We start from the raw sequence: 18,090 nt of genomic DNA, 5'->3' as shown, positions 1-18,090 counted from the left end.
TTAAGTACACATTTTAGTTACTTGTACTTTACACAAGTATTTTCGTTTTATACTACTACTCTACTAAATTTTGGAAACTTTGCACTTTTACTCAGCTACATTGATTTTACAGATGTATTTACTACTTTAGATTATTATTATTATTATTATTATGTCAGTCATTGTACTCGAGTAAAGCATCTGAATGCTTCTCCACCAATGAGAAGACAGAAGAGTGAGAGTTTTCAGGTTCTCTCTTTGCCCGCTCACATAATACGTATACGAAAATATGTTTCTTCTTAAAGACTGAATAATTATATTTGAATATCCCAGAGACAAATGTGACCATTGGGGCAAGAAATACATATTTATTTCTCTCAACATGAATAACGTAGCAACAGAACAATGCACAATAGCAACTCAATGTTAGCAGTTAGGAGATTGTGTCTGATTAAACATTGTAGATATGTCAATATATGATAAAGACAGATGGTTCTATGGAGTCTTAAGGGTGCCATCAGAAGAATAAGACACTGAGTAATAATGTAAAATAATAATTAGCAACATTATTGGGGATTCTTAAATTAGCGAGTTTTCATTATTTAACATAATTTGTCTGGTGTTTCCTCTGGCTTAGTGAAGTGAAAACGATTAGCTGTCACTTCCGTTTAAAGAGGCCCTATTCTGCTCATTTCCAGGTTTATGTTTGTATTTTGTGCCTCTACTGTGATATGTTTACATACTTTAATGTTACATAGTGATGCCAGTATATTACGGAAGTAAACAAAGGTGTCAATTGGAATTGTTCAGGCAGGGGGGAGGGGGGGGGGGGGGAGTGTGTGGGAGAGAAACTCCCTCTGGAGGAAACACACGGATTTTAGCCTTTGCGGACCATTTACATGCACACAAACCTTTAGAACACACTAGAGGAACGGAAAGAAACCAAAATGCTTGTGTGTGTACACACACACGGCAACAAAAAAGTATTAATGCTATCTAGTTAACATTTAAGTAAACAATGAATGATATGAAATATTCAGAAACAAATCATAGTATCCAACACATTCGTCCATTCGCACACACACAACTGAACTAACACTTAACCTCCGTGCCAAATGTCAGCCTCATAGTGCAAAAAGTTATTTTGTTAATGGAAACCATTGTTGGTCTCAGCTAAAAGCTAAATGTAAATATTTTCTGGAAAACAAAAAAAGAATTGTTACCAAAATAAAATAAAAAAAGCAACAAAATATGAAAAAAAGTATTATTACATAGAAAATTAAAAGCTAATCAGTTATTTTAAAATGAAATTATTCATGATGTTAAAACATAGAACCGGTGAGTAATTAATATACAAATGATTATAAAATTTGATGGTGTTTATAATATATTTTTGAATTTGAGTTATAGTAAAAACTGTGAAAAATACACTGTATTATTTGGAAGCGTATATGGAAAAAACATAAAAAATGCAACGGTCCTGTATGCACAGACTGTAAACTCCCATTACAGTTGAAACCATATGACCCTCAGTGGGCTTCATGGACTCATTAAGGTGGTTAGAGGTTGCCTTTTCAATTGAATAGCGAGTATACATGATATAAAGTGCTGCACTGAAGTGGACAAAGTCACTAAGAGGGACTGATGCAGTTTTAGGTCAAAGTGCAAAGCGTCACATTTGCATCTAAAGGCTCAGTTCACCTAACATACAAAATGAATGTATACATCTCTCCAGTCAGATAGTTTGGCTTGACTAGCCAGGTGTGTTATGTTGAAATGCTTTGATCAAAACGATTTGACTTGATAGATACAACTATGCTGACACAAAACAGCAGATTTAAGAAAGTCTTTATAAAAAGCCAGGTGACAGATTTAAAAAAAGGTTCAAGTCAGTGTAAAGCGGGAGGCTCAGCGGTCACGTCCCTCCGGCCAGCAGAGGAGACGTCTCCGAGGCGTCACGTTTGTGATGCGGAGACTGAGACCAGCTGTCGTACAGGTGGCTGCTCTGAAGGTCCGCCTCCGCACGCAGGGTGATTTTCTTAAAAAGAAAGAAAGAAAGGAAATGAGAAAGAAAGAAAGTAAGTAAGTAAGTAAGGTCATGTTTTTTGGCTTGTGTAACCATTAGCCAATAACCAACCAATGTAACCCCCCGCCCACCTTATCACCTGAATCTCCTAGAGCACCATTACTACATAGTTTATGCATTTGGAACTATCATATCTCTATACTACAAATAAACCATTTATTTTGTTGCTTCATCATTTGTCTGGTTGTTTCTAGTAAATATGACCTACGTATGATAGAAGATGATTAGAGCCACTGTCAAGGTACCTGAAAGTCTCTGATGTAGGTGAGGAAGAAGCTGATGAAGGAGAAGGCCAGAGACCACTCAGAGATGGTGCTGATGATGTGAGCCGTGTAACCCTGAAAATACACATACAACCATCAATGTAACACTGACAGGAGCCTTGTTACTGTCCAAAGTGTATATTTGATTTTAGACAAAGTTGTTGTTTAGCTTCTCCTGTTTAATACCCCGGAAGTGAAAAACATGATTTTATGTGTCAAATAATGTTTCATTTTGTAGCAGCTCTAACAGAACTACCGTAATTTTCGGACTAAAAGCCACGCCTTTTTCCCTATTTTTCGACGCTGCGGCTTATATAACGGTGCGGCTAATCTATGGATTTTTACAGCTAACGGCCAACACCTTTAACTCTATGGGCTCTATGGCCGGTCCGCGGACCCCCACCTTTAAGCGGCGGGTTCCAGCAGGAAAAGCTGGAGGCCGGAAAAGAGTGAGACAGGTAGAGCGCAAAAGTAAAAGTGGAACCGAGAGTGGTATGCCGCTGCTGCGGCTTATATACAGGTGCGGCTTATAGTCCGAAAATTACGGTACATCGGACCCAAGATTTCATCCATCTTAAAAATATGCAGAACTGACCGTCTCTCCAGGAGTCCAGTGCAGTTTGTGAGCGACGTCGACCCCCGGCAGACTGCTGTACATGATGACCGACGATACGAACACTGAGGAGGACGATGTTAAGGAATACAACAGGACATGTTTTATATACAGGTGAAAGATATGTATTTGTCTATGTAAGCGTCAGGGAGTAGCCTCAGCCACAAATTCAACTGCATTTCCCATAACGGCCTGGTTTTTATCCCCTAACATTATGAAATCTAATTTGAATGTAGCTTCAATATTAAAGAAACTGTAGTTTTGAGCTTCACATGACCAGAACTGTACATTGTGTTGAGGAAATGAGAAAGTTTAAAATATTAAAAAGAAATAATTTGTTTTGTTTTATATGATAATAATGAGCTCAACACCTTCTCGTTGCTCGTGAGGATATTCACAACTATCCAGATAACGTCAATTGCAGTTATAGTGAGTTTTTTTTAACGTGTGATTTAATCTTATGTCGCCCAATTCCTACGCTTGTGTAAGGTAAAATCATTATATTTAGGCACAAAACAAGTCCCCGACTGCAGGATGACTTTTCTTTGATCATTTAAGGCGAGACACTACAGGTGAATAGGGTACTTTTTTTTTTAACTTAAAGATAACAGCTAGAAATTTCTCCAGTTAATTACTTACAATAAGGCAATTGTTTTTTGTATTACAAGTTTTCAGAAATAGCATGTTTAAATATGCAAATTAGCCATAATCTCATTAAATATGCGCATATTTTAACACATTTCAGGAAACGAATTTTTTGTATTGGATAAAGCCAGGTTCAAAATTCTTGTTTCATTTTGTTGTCATATTATAATTGAAGGCTTTTACAGAAGGGATTTTTTATATCTCTTTTTATCACTAAATAAATCAGAAAATACTGTCAACAGCCCTAAAATATCAATTTTCGCCATGTTTTTAGGTATAAAATGTTTTATAATTCAGGCTATGAATGATAAATGAACAAACCCTTCGGTAAAAGCCTTCAGAATATGGATAGGAATATAACTGGAAGGTTTGGTGTGTCTACGTGCTACTGAAGTGGAAATTTTGTGCTCAGAGTAGGAGAAAAAACTCATTTTGAGAAAACGACCTTTAAAGATATGTATTGTCAAATTCCATATTTTTTTTATTGGAAGACACTATTTTCAGACACAATATCTAATCTAATACTTACAACAACAACAATATAGAACATATAAAACACAATACAACTGAAAACTGAGTAACACAGTATGTACCTGATGAACAAAACCACAGTAACACACACACACTACGACCACAGTAACACACGCACTGCAGAACTGCCACCCTAGTCCATGCCTGCTCCATAAGTAGGCCCCTCCTGCATCTCCTGCTGATGTCTTTTCACCTTTTTTGCTGTGCTTAGACTCTTGCGCCTATATTTCAAACTAGCAGATGTAATGGCCTCAGCTTTTGAAATTCTCAGCAAATCACTTTGTCTCATTGCGCTGACAGTAACAGCTGTGCTCTGGAGCCACAACTTCTCCATAACAGCCAGCATGGCAGAGGCACCTTCATTAAAGGTGGAGATGGCCATACTTGCAGCTGCCTCAACCCTGCTTTTCCCCACAAAGACCGTTTTTGGACACCGCGCCCATATCACAGAGTTGAGGCACTCATTGGCATTTTGAGTACCTCCATGCTGCATTCTCTGGAGCAGGCTGTCACTTGACATGCGGTGGTACACAGGGATAAGCTTCTCCCCCACCTCTCGCTTTAAAAAGTTTCCAGCATGTTCTTTGTGGCTACCAGGTGTTTCCCCATTATCCTCTGCTTTCCTATACCAACACCAGGAGTGATTGCACCTGGTGTGTAAGGGGCTGTCATCAGTAGACATGCCGTGGAGGAGACCTGCCCATATTTCTCCCTTCATTTTATCGATTGAACCCTGGTTGTTGAGAATTGCCCCCCTGTAATAATTTTGCAAAGTTTTGCATTTCTTTGCAGTCAGCTTCCCTACACCCTTCCCTCCTAACTTTTTCTGTGAACTCATTTTTCTGAGTGCTGTACCCATTCGCTTGTGGGCATGATTAATGCACTCTAATTTCACCACTTCATGCCCAGGGTATGGGTTCAGTGCAACCACCCCCCTAAATGCTGCGCTATCCCCATCTGACAACATCTCTGTGTACCGCACCTGGTGGCGATTCACAGACCTGGCCCACATCCTCTTGGCTGACTCCTGCTCCATTGCCTTGCTTGACCCTGCAAAGTTTCTTGCACAATCACTATGTGTCTGTCGCCAACTGTCATACTCCTCTTCTGTAATCTTTTGCTCTTGCTTGGCATTTCCCTTTAGAGCACAAGCATGGCAATAGGATGATAGGATTTCATAGTCTATCACCAATCCAGTAAGGATGTCAATGCACACACCGATCCCATAATGGGATGTGAAGCCTCGCTTTTGCCATGTGCCATCAAATGACACGCTGATGTTTATAACTGCCTCTGCATCCTCCCTCAGCAACTCTGCAACATCTGGGTCCACATCTGCATAAGCCTGCCTGACCTGCTCCCTTGTCCTGTGAAGTGACTCCAGGCCTCTCTCTATTTCTGCCACTAATAAGAGAAAAAAATAAGTCAACTGAATGTCCTGATAAGTTATACTCTGAATTCAATAGTTCAAGTTTTCTTGGTCTCAATCCTGTTTCTATACCTGTCACTCTCTTGTCATGTCTCTGATAGGTTTTGAGATGAAGTGCAGGAATCCCCAACACTTTGCTTATTTTCTTCAGAGCTGCATAGCCCAAGCCTAACTCGTGCGCTAAGAGCACCATTCTCACATTCACATCAAAAGCAACATCCTTCCTGGTTTCGTCTTGAAGACGTGTAGATGTGTACACACTTTTGCGGTACCCACCATCACACAGACTGCACTCTAAAATTAAGCTGCTACAGAAACCATGGTTTTGCGGATCGATGTTAACTTTGAGCCCTGTCCCTGCGCAATTTGGGCAAATCAACCCACTGAGCAGTTCATTCAGCCGCGCTACATGTATTATCAGCCACTGCTGTGTGGCGCTATCTAAACCCTCCTGCTCTTTGGGTGACAGCTTGCGCATTGACGCACTAAGTGAAGGTTTTTCAGGTTCGGGGTCATTTGTTTTGTCTTCTACCTTGCTACGTGCAAGTGACAATTGTTGTCCTCTTCTCTTTGAACGATTTTTTCGCGGATGTTTCGGCATTTTGAGATTTAAATTTTCAGCGCAAATATAAACAAGGAAGTGTCATGGCGCACCACGTGACGCATCTGAACGAATCACGTTGTCAGAAATTGACACCAGCCAATAAGATTCCGTTCTTTGGTCAGATGACCCCTTTGTACTTTCACGATTGGTTGCTGATACAAAGGAAATGACCATATTTGGATCCGATGAGATTGTGCAGGAGAACCTGAGCTTTCCAACGCTACCTCTCATGACATGGAGCAAACAGCGGTCACGGCACTTTATGTTACGTTAGATTGCTAACTTTTGGTGAATTTAGGAGAAATCTACCGACGGAAATAGACAAACTATAGTAAAATAAACACCTAAATGTGTATTTTGTACGTTTTCCTTCCAAAAGCCTGAAAGAAAACATCTTATTGAATCAAAATAGCACAAAATCTCAAAATTGACATGGGCATGAAAAACGATGTTTTTGCCTGCCGTGTCTCGCCTTAAAATAAAATACTGCTAAGAACTACTAATATATTACTTTGTTTTTCATTGTTTTGCCAGGTACTGATGCATAGCAGAAAAAAATGGCATGAAGATATTTTTGGCTTATTGTGGAAACTTTTAAGTTCAAGTTGTGGGACATAATTAAGACACTTTACGGACAACGACACCTGGGAGGCCATTTACATGTTTACACAGACTTTGTAACCAGTGAGTCCGGACAAACTTTACACATAGAGAAATGCTCTTTCTATCTACTGTAGGCAGATTTAGGAGCAGCATAAGCAAAAAGAGAGAAACACAGGATAGGACAGGTAAGAGTTCACACCAGTTATAGGGAATAGAATATAATCAAAAATATATATGATATGAGTAAAGATATGAATAAATATGTCTAGTTGTGTAAGAATAACTGAGCTGTGTGTTTCCAGCTGTGTTCAGGATACTGGTGATGATGCTGCCGAGGGTCCAGAGGCCCACCCCCAGGCGGACCAGGTAGATGTTCTTGCTGTGGACGTGGGGCTGCATGTAGAACGAGAGCAGCGTCTGCACCAGGATGTAGAGAGCCCCCACCCCGAAGGTCAGCACTGCCCCCACCAGATGCATGGAGAACAGCGTGGTCTTCTGCTCACACACCGTTTGGGTTTTACAAGCAAGAAAGACAAAAAAACAAATGAATGAATGAGAAAAGATTTAATGATATGGTTTGTCCTGAAACTAATGAAAATGACTGACTGTAGGTCTGGAAATGACATTTGGAGATGTTAAGCTCAGATTCAACTCAGTCAAGGCAGCGATGTCCACAAAGTTTAAACCTGAGTTCCTGTCCATCTAAATGCTGTATGACATGTCTTAACCGTCTTAACCAAAGAAGGAACTGAGAAGTTTTCCAGTTTAGGAGAACTAGCCTTCACACACACTTTACAGCAGGAACTGATCCCAGAGAAGCAGCACACTAACCTGGAAGTTGGCGACCACGCACATCCCGAAGGAGCTGATGAGACCGAGCAGCAGCCCGAAGCGGTTCAGTCTGACCCGCTTCAGCTCCTCTTCACCCGTCAGAGCCTCCACCTGCTTGTAGCGCACGTAAACCGTCGCCATTCCTAGACACATAAAAACACACACACATTTCTATTTTTTATTATTGTTTTACGTAGACACAGTTTTGCTAAAATCTCTCAAATACAACAAATAAAGAATAAAAGGATGAAGAATATTTAACTCCTGTACAAGAGATTGATCATGAGATTGATAATTATATGAACCTATTGTAAATTTTTCATTGAGACACAATACGTTTAAAACTTATATTAAAAACATTTTAAAGTAAATAAAAATAATTGGATTGTCAATTAACCTCACGATTCACTTAAATACATAATTCCTTGTTCTGGTGATCAATAAAGTCTCTAAACATTTTAAGAAATGTCGCAACACTGTGTTGACATTGGGTTATGTGACGCGTGTGTGTGTGTGTGTGTGTGTTACCTAAAAAGGCTGACACATCCAGCATGATGCCAAACACACACCTCTCTGGTGCCATCGTTCCCGTGTCGCTGCAACACAAACAATTTCATTCGATATGGCAGTTTCTTTAAACAAAAAAAATAGGATAAAAGCTTTGTAAAATAATAATAACAATACCAGCTGACTATAATAATTGAAAATAAAACAAGTCGTTGATTAGTTGTGTCCAAAAGATAATGACTGAATGTAGCTCTGCAAAATACACGAGGAAATTATTAAGCGAGTTAAGGAGAATTATCCTGCATGCTAATGACCTCATAATTGGTTGCACTCTTGTTATTAGCGTCTCTAAATCGAAAGAGGAGTGAGATATCTTGAGTATAGCGTATGTTTTTTTATACTTTATGGTTTCTACAAAAACATATTTAGCTCAGATCGCTCTAAAAGTAGTTCCATGAGGCTGGAAGGTACACTGTATGAAGGTAGATATGGTGCAAAATGCGAGAGCGTGTAAAACCTGATGTGAGCACTTGCAGAAAAAGAATCTGAGCTTGTGTGCATACATTTACACTTGTATAAAATATCCACGAAACTGTGAACCAAATGTACACTTGTATAAAAATATCCACGTAACTGTGAACCAAATTTGAAGTCACAGAAGAAAAAAAAAAGTTTTGTAGCTTGTAGAAAAAAAATGAACTTAGTGATGAAATATTCACTTGCAGAAAAATACATATTTTTAAAATATATTTTCCATTACAACTGCAACTTGGTTATTACAACCTCTCAAATCAGTCATTACAACTTGACGAATCTGCTCTGTGGCAGTATAAATCGACGAATCTGCGGTCTTGAATTTTGCTACACTTCTTGTGATAAATGTGTCGCAAAAGTAATTTTCACCTGTAGATCAGCTGTAGATGTGGGGGGAGGGAGGGGGGTTGGAGCGAAGGGGCGGAGCTATCAGAACGACGAGGCTTGACTGCGGGGCTAACGGTTCGTTTCGCTACCAGTCCGCTGATATGGCGCGTGAATCAACGGTAAGTTTTGCCCATTACTTGCCCAGTATTACTTTGAATATTATTATTGTGATTGAGGATTCAATCCGCTTTGAAGACCACCGTTTTATATCGTGCAGTTTAGCGGCAAAATAACGTCAGTTAGCCAGCTAACGCTAGCTTTGTTGAGTTTATGCTAGCTAAACAAGTAGTGGTTGTAGTCTACAGCAGTAATTAATATATTATAGCCTACTGCTTTGGCACTAACGGTGGTGTTTTTAAAGCCTTTGTAAATTATCCATGCTATTTTCTATTTAGCTAACGTTGAAGTAGTGTATGTGAAATCAACCTCACAATAAGACGTGTGTATATTACAATTATTAATGTCATATTTCAAGATGATTAATTAGATATTACAATATGGTTGGTTGAGCTGGAGTTCATTATTGAGCTTACTCGTTTACGTCAGTCATATCTGAAGAACAAACCCAAACCTTGTTGTTTTTATTAATTGCATTACCAAATGGGTATCAAATAAACAATAAGCATTGGTAACACAACTTCCAAAGTTAAAGTAACATAAAAAAGGACCCTGACTCGGACAATACACAATCCAACATGTTCAACAGAAGATAATCAGTTATATTGTTTGTACACATGGTATTTTTATATATATAATTTGTTTAAGGTGTCCAGGTGATGCAGACAGGCTGGACCAGAGAGTGAGAGACAGAACTGGACTCCTCACAGCAGTGAACTTCAGCACAGGTACAAATACTAATTTTTCATACTGTACAAAGAATCAAGAAAGATATTGGTTTACATAAATGAAGTATTGACTTTAATACACTGATATACATACCATTAAACAATACTAAATCACCTACACAGTGAAGTTGAGGGTTTTTTCCATGCAAAAAGTTACATTTAGATATTTAGCAATATGATTTTGTCAGCTTTCTAATTTAATGTATTGAAGGCAAAGATATTTAACACAGTGAGAACTGCGACTATTTATCTCTCAATATTGTCTGTAAAAACGTGGTAAAAGTTATTCTTTCAGTGAGACAACAGAGCAAGCTTCTACAGTTGCACTACGTTTTGTAACAGTTAAATATTATTTTGATAATAAAATATATTTCAATGTTGATGAATTTCATACTGTTCATTCATAATCTGATTACAATTACAAAATAATTATATCTACAGCCCCTAAACACACAAACACACCGCTTTCATAAATAACACACTTGTTCTGCAATAATATGTTTTATGTTTCCTGTCATTTTTGTTAGGAAAGGACCTGCCTGAAAGACACGACATGTTCTCCTTCTCTGAGGGTCAAGAAGAACATCCAAGAGGAAAATTAAAAGCTGATTTTATGAGATTTTAAGACCAGTACACTAAGAAACTACTTTTATTGTGAAAACAAAGATCTGCACACCGAATATTTCGGATTATCCTTCAGTCTCTCAGGACCATCATTTTATTTGTGACGCAGCCTGCACCTCAGAGAAGGGGTGGTTATAGTCAGGCTTATAAAGTGTGGCGAAAAACATAGTCAGCTGACGGGATGCATCTATTTCCACATCTATACTCCATCAGCTGATTATTTCTATTTGCCTCACTTTATGAGCCTCACATCACTTGTGCCTTGTACCGCAGAGTTTGCAACGTCACAAATAAATGGGGCCAATCTTCAGTCAGATGTGAATGTGTAATCTATTTTCAGTAAGAATAATGGACGAAAGGAGTGCAAATACAATTTATTGAAATGTGAACCAAAAGTTAATCAAAAATGCTTTAAATAAAAAGCATATATGGACAGAAAGTGTAAAGCCTATTAAATGTATAAGTAAACACATTTAGTCAAATAAAGTGACAGACTAGGGCCTGTGCAGTTGGTATCAGCTTTGCCCAGCATGGGCTCCTCCATCAGGCTTGGACCTCCTCGCAGAGGAAAGACCCTCAGTCCTCTCCGAGCCAAACCAACAGACAGGACGTCCATCACACAGAGGTTTCTCCCTGAAGTCTCTGCAGCTCTATGGATACCACGCTGTCTCAATCCATCCAAACGGAATATGTGGGGAAAAATTAATAAGCAAATAATAAATGCTTTAGAGTACAATAAGAAATATAAAGTTGAGTTGCTCAGTTTTTTTAGATTGTCAATACTATTACTGTATAACTAATATATCAGGTTAAGAGGAACATTCAAATAAAGATTGATCTTTAAATACATCTTGTCTCTTGAATTGTTTGTCTAAAGTCAAGGATCTAGAACTGGTACTTAGTTTTATTGATACAGTCTGGTTATTATGCTGTTTGGAGGAGGCCTCACAGGTAAGAGCACTAACTAGCTACCATCACATGTACCTTAGCTTGACTTAAATGTATTAAACGTATAATTAAGTGATGGCAAAATATAAATAACTAATGTCATGCAAACATATTAATATTTGCTTGATTCCAGAGTTGAATTGAGCACAATTGCATACAAACGTCAAGGGATTTTAAGATTCTGAAGTCTTCGTTCTAGAAAATAGCATGAAAACACAGCAGGAGCCCAAGACAATTATAAAATGTGTCATTATTTCAGTACAGTTGGTTTCATTTTCATAAACGGTTATCAACCGTTAGTGCCAAAGCAGTAGGCTACAATATATTAATTACTGCTGTAGACTACAACCACTACTTGTTTAGCTAGCATAAACTCAACACAGCTAGCGTTAGCTGGCTAACTGACGTTATTTTGCCGCTAAACTGCACGATATAAAACGGTGGTCTTCAAAGCGGATTGAATCCTCAATCACAATAATAATATTCAAAGTAATACTGGGCAAGTAATGGGCAAAACTTACCGTTGATTCACGCGCCATATCAGCGGACTGGTAGCGAAACGAACCGTTAGCCCCGCAGTCAAGCCTCGTCGTTCTGATAGCTCCGCCCCTTCGCTCCAACCCCCCTCCCTCCCCCCACATCTACAGCTGATCTACAGGTGAAAATTACTTTTGCGACACATTTATCGCAAGAAGTGTAGCAAAAGTCAAGACCGCAGAATCGTCGATTTATACTGCCACAGAGCAGATTCGTCAAGTTGTAATGACTGATTTGAGAGGTTGTAATAACCAAGTTGCAGTTGTAATGGAAAATATATTTCAAAATATGTATTTTTCTGCGAGTGAACATTTCATCAATAAGTTCTTTTTTTTTTCTACAAGCTACAAAACTTTTTTTTTTCTTCTGTGACTTCCAATTTGGTTCACAGTTACGTGGATATTTTATACAAGTGTACATTTGGTTCACAGTTACGTGGATATTTTATACAAGTGTAAATGTATGGACACAAGCTCAGAAGTGCTCACATCAGGTTTTACACGCTCTCGCATTTTGCACCATATCTACTTTCATAAACTGACTGTGCAGACCCCCTGTTCTGAGTGCAACAAAGAGAGTGTGTGTGTGTGTGTGTGTGTGTGTGTGTGTGTGTGTGTGTGTGTGTGTGTGTGTGTGTGTGTGTGTGTGTGTGTGTGTGTGTGTGTGTGTGGACTCAGACCTGATGTAAGGCACCAGAGGATCCACATGTTTCAGCACCACGGCTGTGATGTAAGCGAAGACAAAGGACGCCGCCGTCCAGATGACCAGCGCCGCGGGCAGGAAGCACAGACCCTGCTGGAACCACCACATGGTGTGTGTTCACTCTGCCCTATGTACAACATACAAATAGAGGTACACACATTCATATACATCACAAACTGGCAATCAACGTCCTTGCCAATTATGGATTTTTCTTTCTGTTTCTACCAGGTCAAAACCTATAATTTGTACATTGATAAATCCAAGACAAATTCTGGAGTCTCAAACATACCACTGTAATATATAATTGGGTAAATAATCCATTCTGATCAATTTGAATCAATTAAATAATAATTGAATTCACTTATACAGTAATTTAAACAACATTATTAATATTTCGCTGCTTTTCTCACTTTTAAATTAACTAAATATTGGGGTTTTGAACTGTTGGAAAATATACATTTTAAGATTTAACTTGTGCCCTGGAAGTTATGATTTGCAAACAAAATGGTGACCCTGTCATTAAAACTGTTGGGGCATCATTGTTCATATTTTGAATTTCTTTGTTATTATTATTTATTTCAAGGGTTGAGGGAGTGGTGGATAAAGGGTCTTTCAGAGTGTAAACACTATTTTAGCCTTTTTGTGTTTATTAATAAGTGATCCTTTTGCCTTTCTCTGTAGGGTTGGACAATAACATCTTCGGAGGACTGAAGACAATAACTTGGATTATAATTAGTAAAAATAAGTCTGGTTTTCACTAAGGAAGTGAAACCGAAAACAGTCAGACAAGATGTCGGTGACATGAGCTGTTTACTGGCTGTCGTTGATAGGGAACCAGGACCGCAAACCAAACTCCATTAATAAATGCACGCTTTAAAAAAAAAACAGTTAACATGTTTCGCATTATACAATTAAGTATTCGAGAGAAAAGGTACACCAAACGGCCCACACTGAATATACATGAACTCTAATTTTTACAGATAATACAGAAACATGAACCTAATAATATTGGTAAACAATTACGGATAAATATAATAACAAAACAAATGAATGCTAACACCAAGCTAGCTAACGTTAGCTTCACCACATAGCATTCACCGAATATATTAACGTTGTATTTCAACCTTTTAACCGTGTGTTTGGTGTTAGACACAACTCTGTGGGCTGAGGAAACAACATCATGTGAACTAACCACATTGACAGGCTGTTTAATGACACTCACGTTATCCGAGTCCTCCAGAAACCTTCAACTAAAGTCCTTTAATCCTTTATTTCTAACCCCGACTATGAGGTTGAGATCTCCGGCAAACGTCCGCAATTCTCGGTGTAGTTACGGGGTCTTCTCTTAACAAAACTTCCATTAAAAAATACATCAAGTTTAAAAGTTGTCTCTTCGTCCTGCGGGTCCTGCTTGTCCTGCTACTAGTCGATTTAAGACCACGCATGCGCAAATTGACTAATGTGAGATTGATGTCCCGAGATTTGTCTGAAAGGCGGGCTGTGGCCTCATTTGACTCGGCAGCATGGGAGGGGATTGGGGAAGGTCATATGAAGGGTTCTAAATCATTATTTAATACACTATATTAGTCATTTCAGATACACAGAGAAGCTGCAAGTCAATTCATAGACTTAAGTGGCATGACATAGCACAAGACAAGGAAAAACAAAATTGATAGATTAAAAAAGATTGTAAGTAAATGAAAAAAGTGTATTAGATATATTTATATAATTTAATTAATTAATTTCGTTATATATTATAAAATATATATATAATTTCCTCGATTAATTTCATAATAGGTTTTAAGTAATTCAATGTTTAAAGTAATTTAAGTAATTATTAAAGTCAAACATTCAAAGATAACTAACTTTAACAAAAGACCAACAAAAATAATGCAAGTGTTGATAACATAATTGGCTGTTAGTCTGAGAATGTAATACTCTATTGATAAAAATAGAAAATCTACTAATAAAACAAAGACATAAGATAAATGAAAAATATGTTAATGGTAGGGATAATACAAGACAGCTATTGTTCTAATAGGAGACTGACCACCAAGGAGATGGTGGTATAGTCACTTTTAGTTACATAGACAACTTAGTATCTCTTATAAATGAATGACAATGTTTTGCTAAATCAAATTAATGCAATAACTACATTCACTTTATTACTGTACTTAAGTACACATCTGAGGTACTTGTATTTTACTTTAGTATTTCCACTTTATGGTAAATATTCAATCAATATTTATGATTGCAGTTCAATTTCTTACTTTGCACACACTAACTGAATGTTGTTTTCATTAGAAGGCAAAAAGGTGAGGCAACGAGGAAGTGAACGCTTCAGTTTGAACATTTCCAGTGAAACACACACCTTGTCAGGTGAAACTTAAGTATGAGATAAGATAAGATAAGATAAGATAAGACTTTATTTATCCCGAAGGAAATTGTTGTGCCAGAGTAACAAAATATAATAAACACAATAAACACAGCAGCAAAAAGAGCAATTAAACTTCCACAGACAACGTGAAACGTAGAAACATAGAAAGTCACACAATCAATGCAATTATTATTAGCAGTATTTAGTAGTTATAGTGCAAAAATTAAAACGTAGTGGCAGTTACGTAATTGCACGTTATCATAGTATTATTAATAATACTAATAAAAATAATATGATATAATATTGCACATAGTTATATATACATATAGCAGCGAGTGTATTGCAGTGATGGAACTTACAGTATATTGCACATAGTGTTGGTGTGGAAGTTCTCAGTGCCCTTTACTTAGGGGTGAAGAGTTAAAGAGTTTGATTGCCCCTGGGAGGAAAGACCTCCTGTGGCGCTGTGTGGTGGTTATGGGTGATCTCAGTCTGTGGCTGAAAGTGCTCCGATAGGAAACCAGTGTGGCATGCAGGGGGTGAGACCCGTTGTCCAGAATGCTGAGAAGTTTCCTCAGCATTCTCCCCTCCGACACCATTGCCAACGACTCCTGATCCACTCCCAGGACAGAGCCTGCTCTCCTGATGAGCTTGTTGAGTCTGTTGGCATCAGCTGTCTTCACCCCGCTGCCCCAACACACTACAGCAAAGAAGATCACACTGGAGACCACCGAGTCATAGAACATCTGCAACATAGTGCTGCAGACGTTAAAGGACCTGAGTCTCCAGGCGACTCTGGCCTTTCTTATATAGGGCGTCAGTGTTTTCACTCCAGTCCAGTTTATTGTCTATGTGGACACCCAGGAACTTGTAGCTGTCCACAATGTCCACATCCATGCCCACGATGGTAATTGGGCTTGGGGCGGTACGCCGCTTCCTGAAGTCAACCACTAGCTCCTTAGTTTTTGTGACGTTGAGCTGCAGGTGGTTCTGACCGCACCACTCCACAAAACTTTCCGCCACACTCCTGTACTCAGCTTCCTGATCTCTGATGATACAGCCCACAATGGCAGAGTCATCTGAGAATTTCTGCAGATGGCAGGACTGTGAGCAGTGTCTGAAGTCTGATGTATAGACTGTGAACAGGAAGGGAGAGAGGACCGTGCCCTGAGGAGCGCCCGTGCTGCTCAATATAATGTCAGAGGTGTTATTCTGCAGCTTCACGTACTGTGGCCGAGCTGTGAGATAGTTGGTTATCCAGCTCACCAGTGGAGCATCCACCTGCATGTCCAGTAGCTTACTGCTGAGCAGGGCAGGTCTGATGGTATTGAAAGCACTAGAAAAGTAAAAAAACATGACTCTCACAGTGCTGCCTGCCTTCTCAAGGTGTGTGTGTACTCTGTGCAGCAGGAAGATGATGGCGTCCTCCACTCCCATACGAGGCTGATATGCAAACTGCAGGGGGTCTAGTGATGGTGCGACCACTGTACGGAGGTGTTTAAGGACCAGCCTCTCCAGCGACTTCATGGCATGTGATGTCAAAACCACCGGTCTGTAGTCACTGTGTGTGCGTGGATGTATCTTCTTCGGCACAGGAACCAGGCATGTTGTCTTCCACAGGGCAGGGACGGTCATCATGTCCAGGCTCAGGTTGAAAATGTGCCGAAAAACTGCACACAGCTGAGTAGCACATCCTTTCAGCAGACTGGGGCTGAGGCCATCAGGCCCTGCAGCCTTCCTTGAGTGTAGATGGCTGAACTCTCCCCTCACGTCCTCTGCAGTGATGGTAAGTGGGGGCATGCACAGTGGGGTTGAGAGAGAGCCCTGGTCGGGGGGGGGGGGGGGGGGGGGGGGGGGGGCATGAGGGATGAGATGGATGAGATGGGAGGAAAGGCTCCCTGGGGATCACAGGGGGTGAGTCACAGGTGGAGGAGGAGCTGGAGGAGGGAGGGGTGGTAACCTCATCATCAAACCTGTTGAAAAACAGGTTTAAGTTATTGGCCTCCTGTAGATCTCCTCCCTTCACCTGGTCAGTCTTGTTTCCATACCCAGTGATGGTTCTCATCCCACGCCACACTTCCCTGGTGTTGTTTTGGGCCAGTTTACTCTCCAGCTCTCTCCTGTAGCACTCCTTGCCCGTTTGTATTTCCTTCTTCAGTTGTAACTGTGCCTTCTTCATCTCCTCCTTGTTACCACTCCTGAAGGCAGCTTTTTTCCTGTTAAGTGACGCCTTGATGTCTTTGGTCACCCAGGGTTTATTATTGGAAAAACCATTAATTGTTCTGGTGGGGATTATATTGTCCGTGCAAAAATGAATATAGTCGGTGATGCAGTCTGTGAGTCCGTCTATATCCTCCCCATGTGCATCACAGAGGACATCCCAGTCAGTCACCTCAAAACATCCCTGTAAAGTCTCCACAGCCTCCTGTGACCACGTCCGTACAGTAGTGGTAGTCACAGGTTGCCGCTGGACTGCTGGTTTATAAAGGGGTTTTAAGTGCACAAGGTTATGGTCTGATCTGCCTAAGGGGGGGAGTGCTATTGAGCTGTATGCCTCCTTAACATTAGCATACAGTAAGTCTAATGTTTTATTTTCCCTGGTTTTGCAAATAACATACTGTTTAAAGGTGGGAAGAGATTCCTTTAGATTGACATGGTTGAAATTTATTTGCATTGGTATTAAGAGATTATCAGATCTTGTTTACTGTATTTCTGCACACTGTAGGGACATAGCTTGTTAGTCTGGCAAACACAACATACTCTTCTAGACAGCTGTGTGCAAAACAATAGAACCAAAAATTGTTTAACTATTAAATAGCCACACTCAAATTATCCAAACAACTTTAAAAAGCCTGTTTGTCCTCACTGTATTTTGTATAGTTTCAGGAGGCTGTGATTACCGTAGGGGTCACATACATTTTATACAGTGACATCTAGTTTCAGTAATTGATCTCACTACAGCTAAACGGCTGCAATGGAGACAAACATGATGCCACATCATTTTCCATCTTAACTTTCCAGTCATACCTATTCATGCAATTGCAA

The 18,090-nt window shown here is 39.5% G+C and overlaps 1 protein-coding gene and 2 long non-coding RNA genes across 4 annotated transcripts; 1 reads left to right on the top strand and 2 right to left on the bottom strand.

Annotated features, from left to right (window-relative positions):
* Window positions 1–332: 332 nt before the first annotated feature.
* On the bottom strand, window positions 333–14,158 carry LOC307040655 (DNA damage-regulated autophagy modulator protein 2-like). 2 transcript variants are annotated; one of them, XM_079683707.1, is made up of 8 exons: window positions 13,891–14,158; window positions 12,646–12,790; window positions 8,113–8,180; window positions 7,585–7,727; window positions 7,071–7,248; window positions 2,924–3,006; window positions 2,311–2,403; window positions 333–2,017 (listed from the first exon to the last, which is right to left on the bottom strand). In XM_079683707.1, the coding sequence occupies exons 2-8, from the start codon at window positions 12,774–12,776 to the stop codon at window positions 1,895–1,897; spliced, it is 819 nt and encodes a 272-aa protein (XP_079539833.1). In that variant the 5' UTR covers window positions 12,777–12,790; window positions 13,891–14,158; the 3' UTR covers window positions 333–1,894. The 2 variants fall into 2 exon arrangements, with proteins under 2 accessions (XP_079539833.1, XP_079539832.1); XM_079683706.1 differs by having other exon boundaries at window positions 12,646–12,795; window positions 13,891–14,157.
* LOC307040656 lies at window positions 9,065–10,503 on the top strand. The gene is made up of 3 exons (XR_013808560.1): window positions 9,065–9,131; window positions 9,778–9,857; window positions 10,385–10,503. It is a non-coding gene; the product is annotated as an uncharacterized lncRNA (long non-coding RNA).
* On the bottom strand, window positions 10,841–12,630 carry LOC307040657. Its single transcript, XR_013808561.1, has 2 exons — window positions 11,951–12,630; window positions 10,841–11,145 (listed from the first exon to the last, which is right to left on the bottom strand). It is a non-coding gene; the product is annotated as an uncharacterized lncRNA (long non-coding RNA).
* Window positions 14,159–18,090: the final 3,932 nt, after the last annotated feature.

Source organism: Notothenia rossii (assembly GCF_949606895.1).
Source record: "Notothenia rossii genome assembly, chromosome: 5".
Classification (NCBI taxonomy): Eukaryota; Metazoa; Chordata; class Actinopteri; order Perciformes; family Nototheniidae; genus Notothenia; species Notothenia rossii.
Note: the sequence above shows the minus strand (reverse complement) of the source record. Positions and strands in the feature narration are given on the sequence as shown.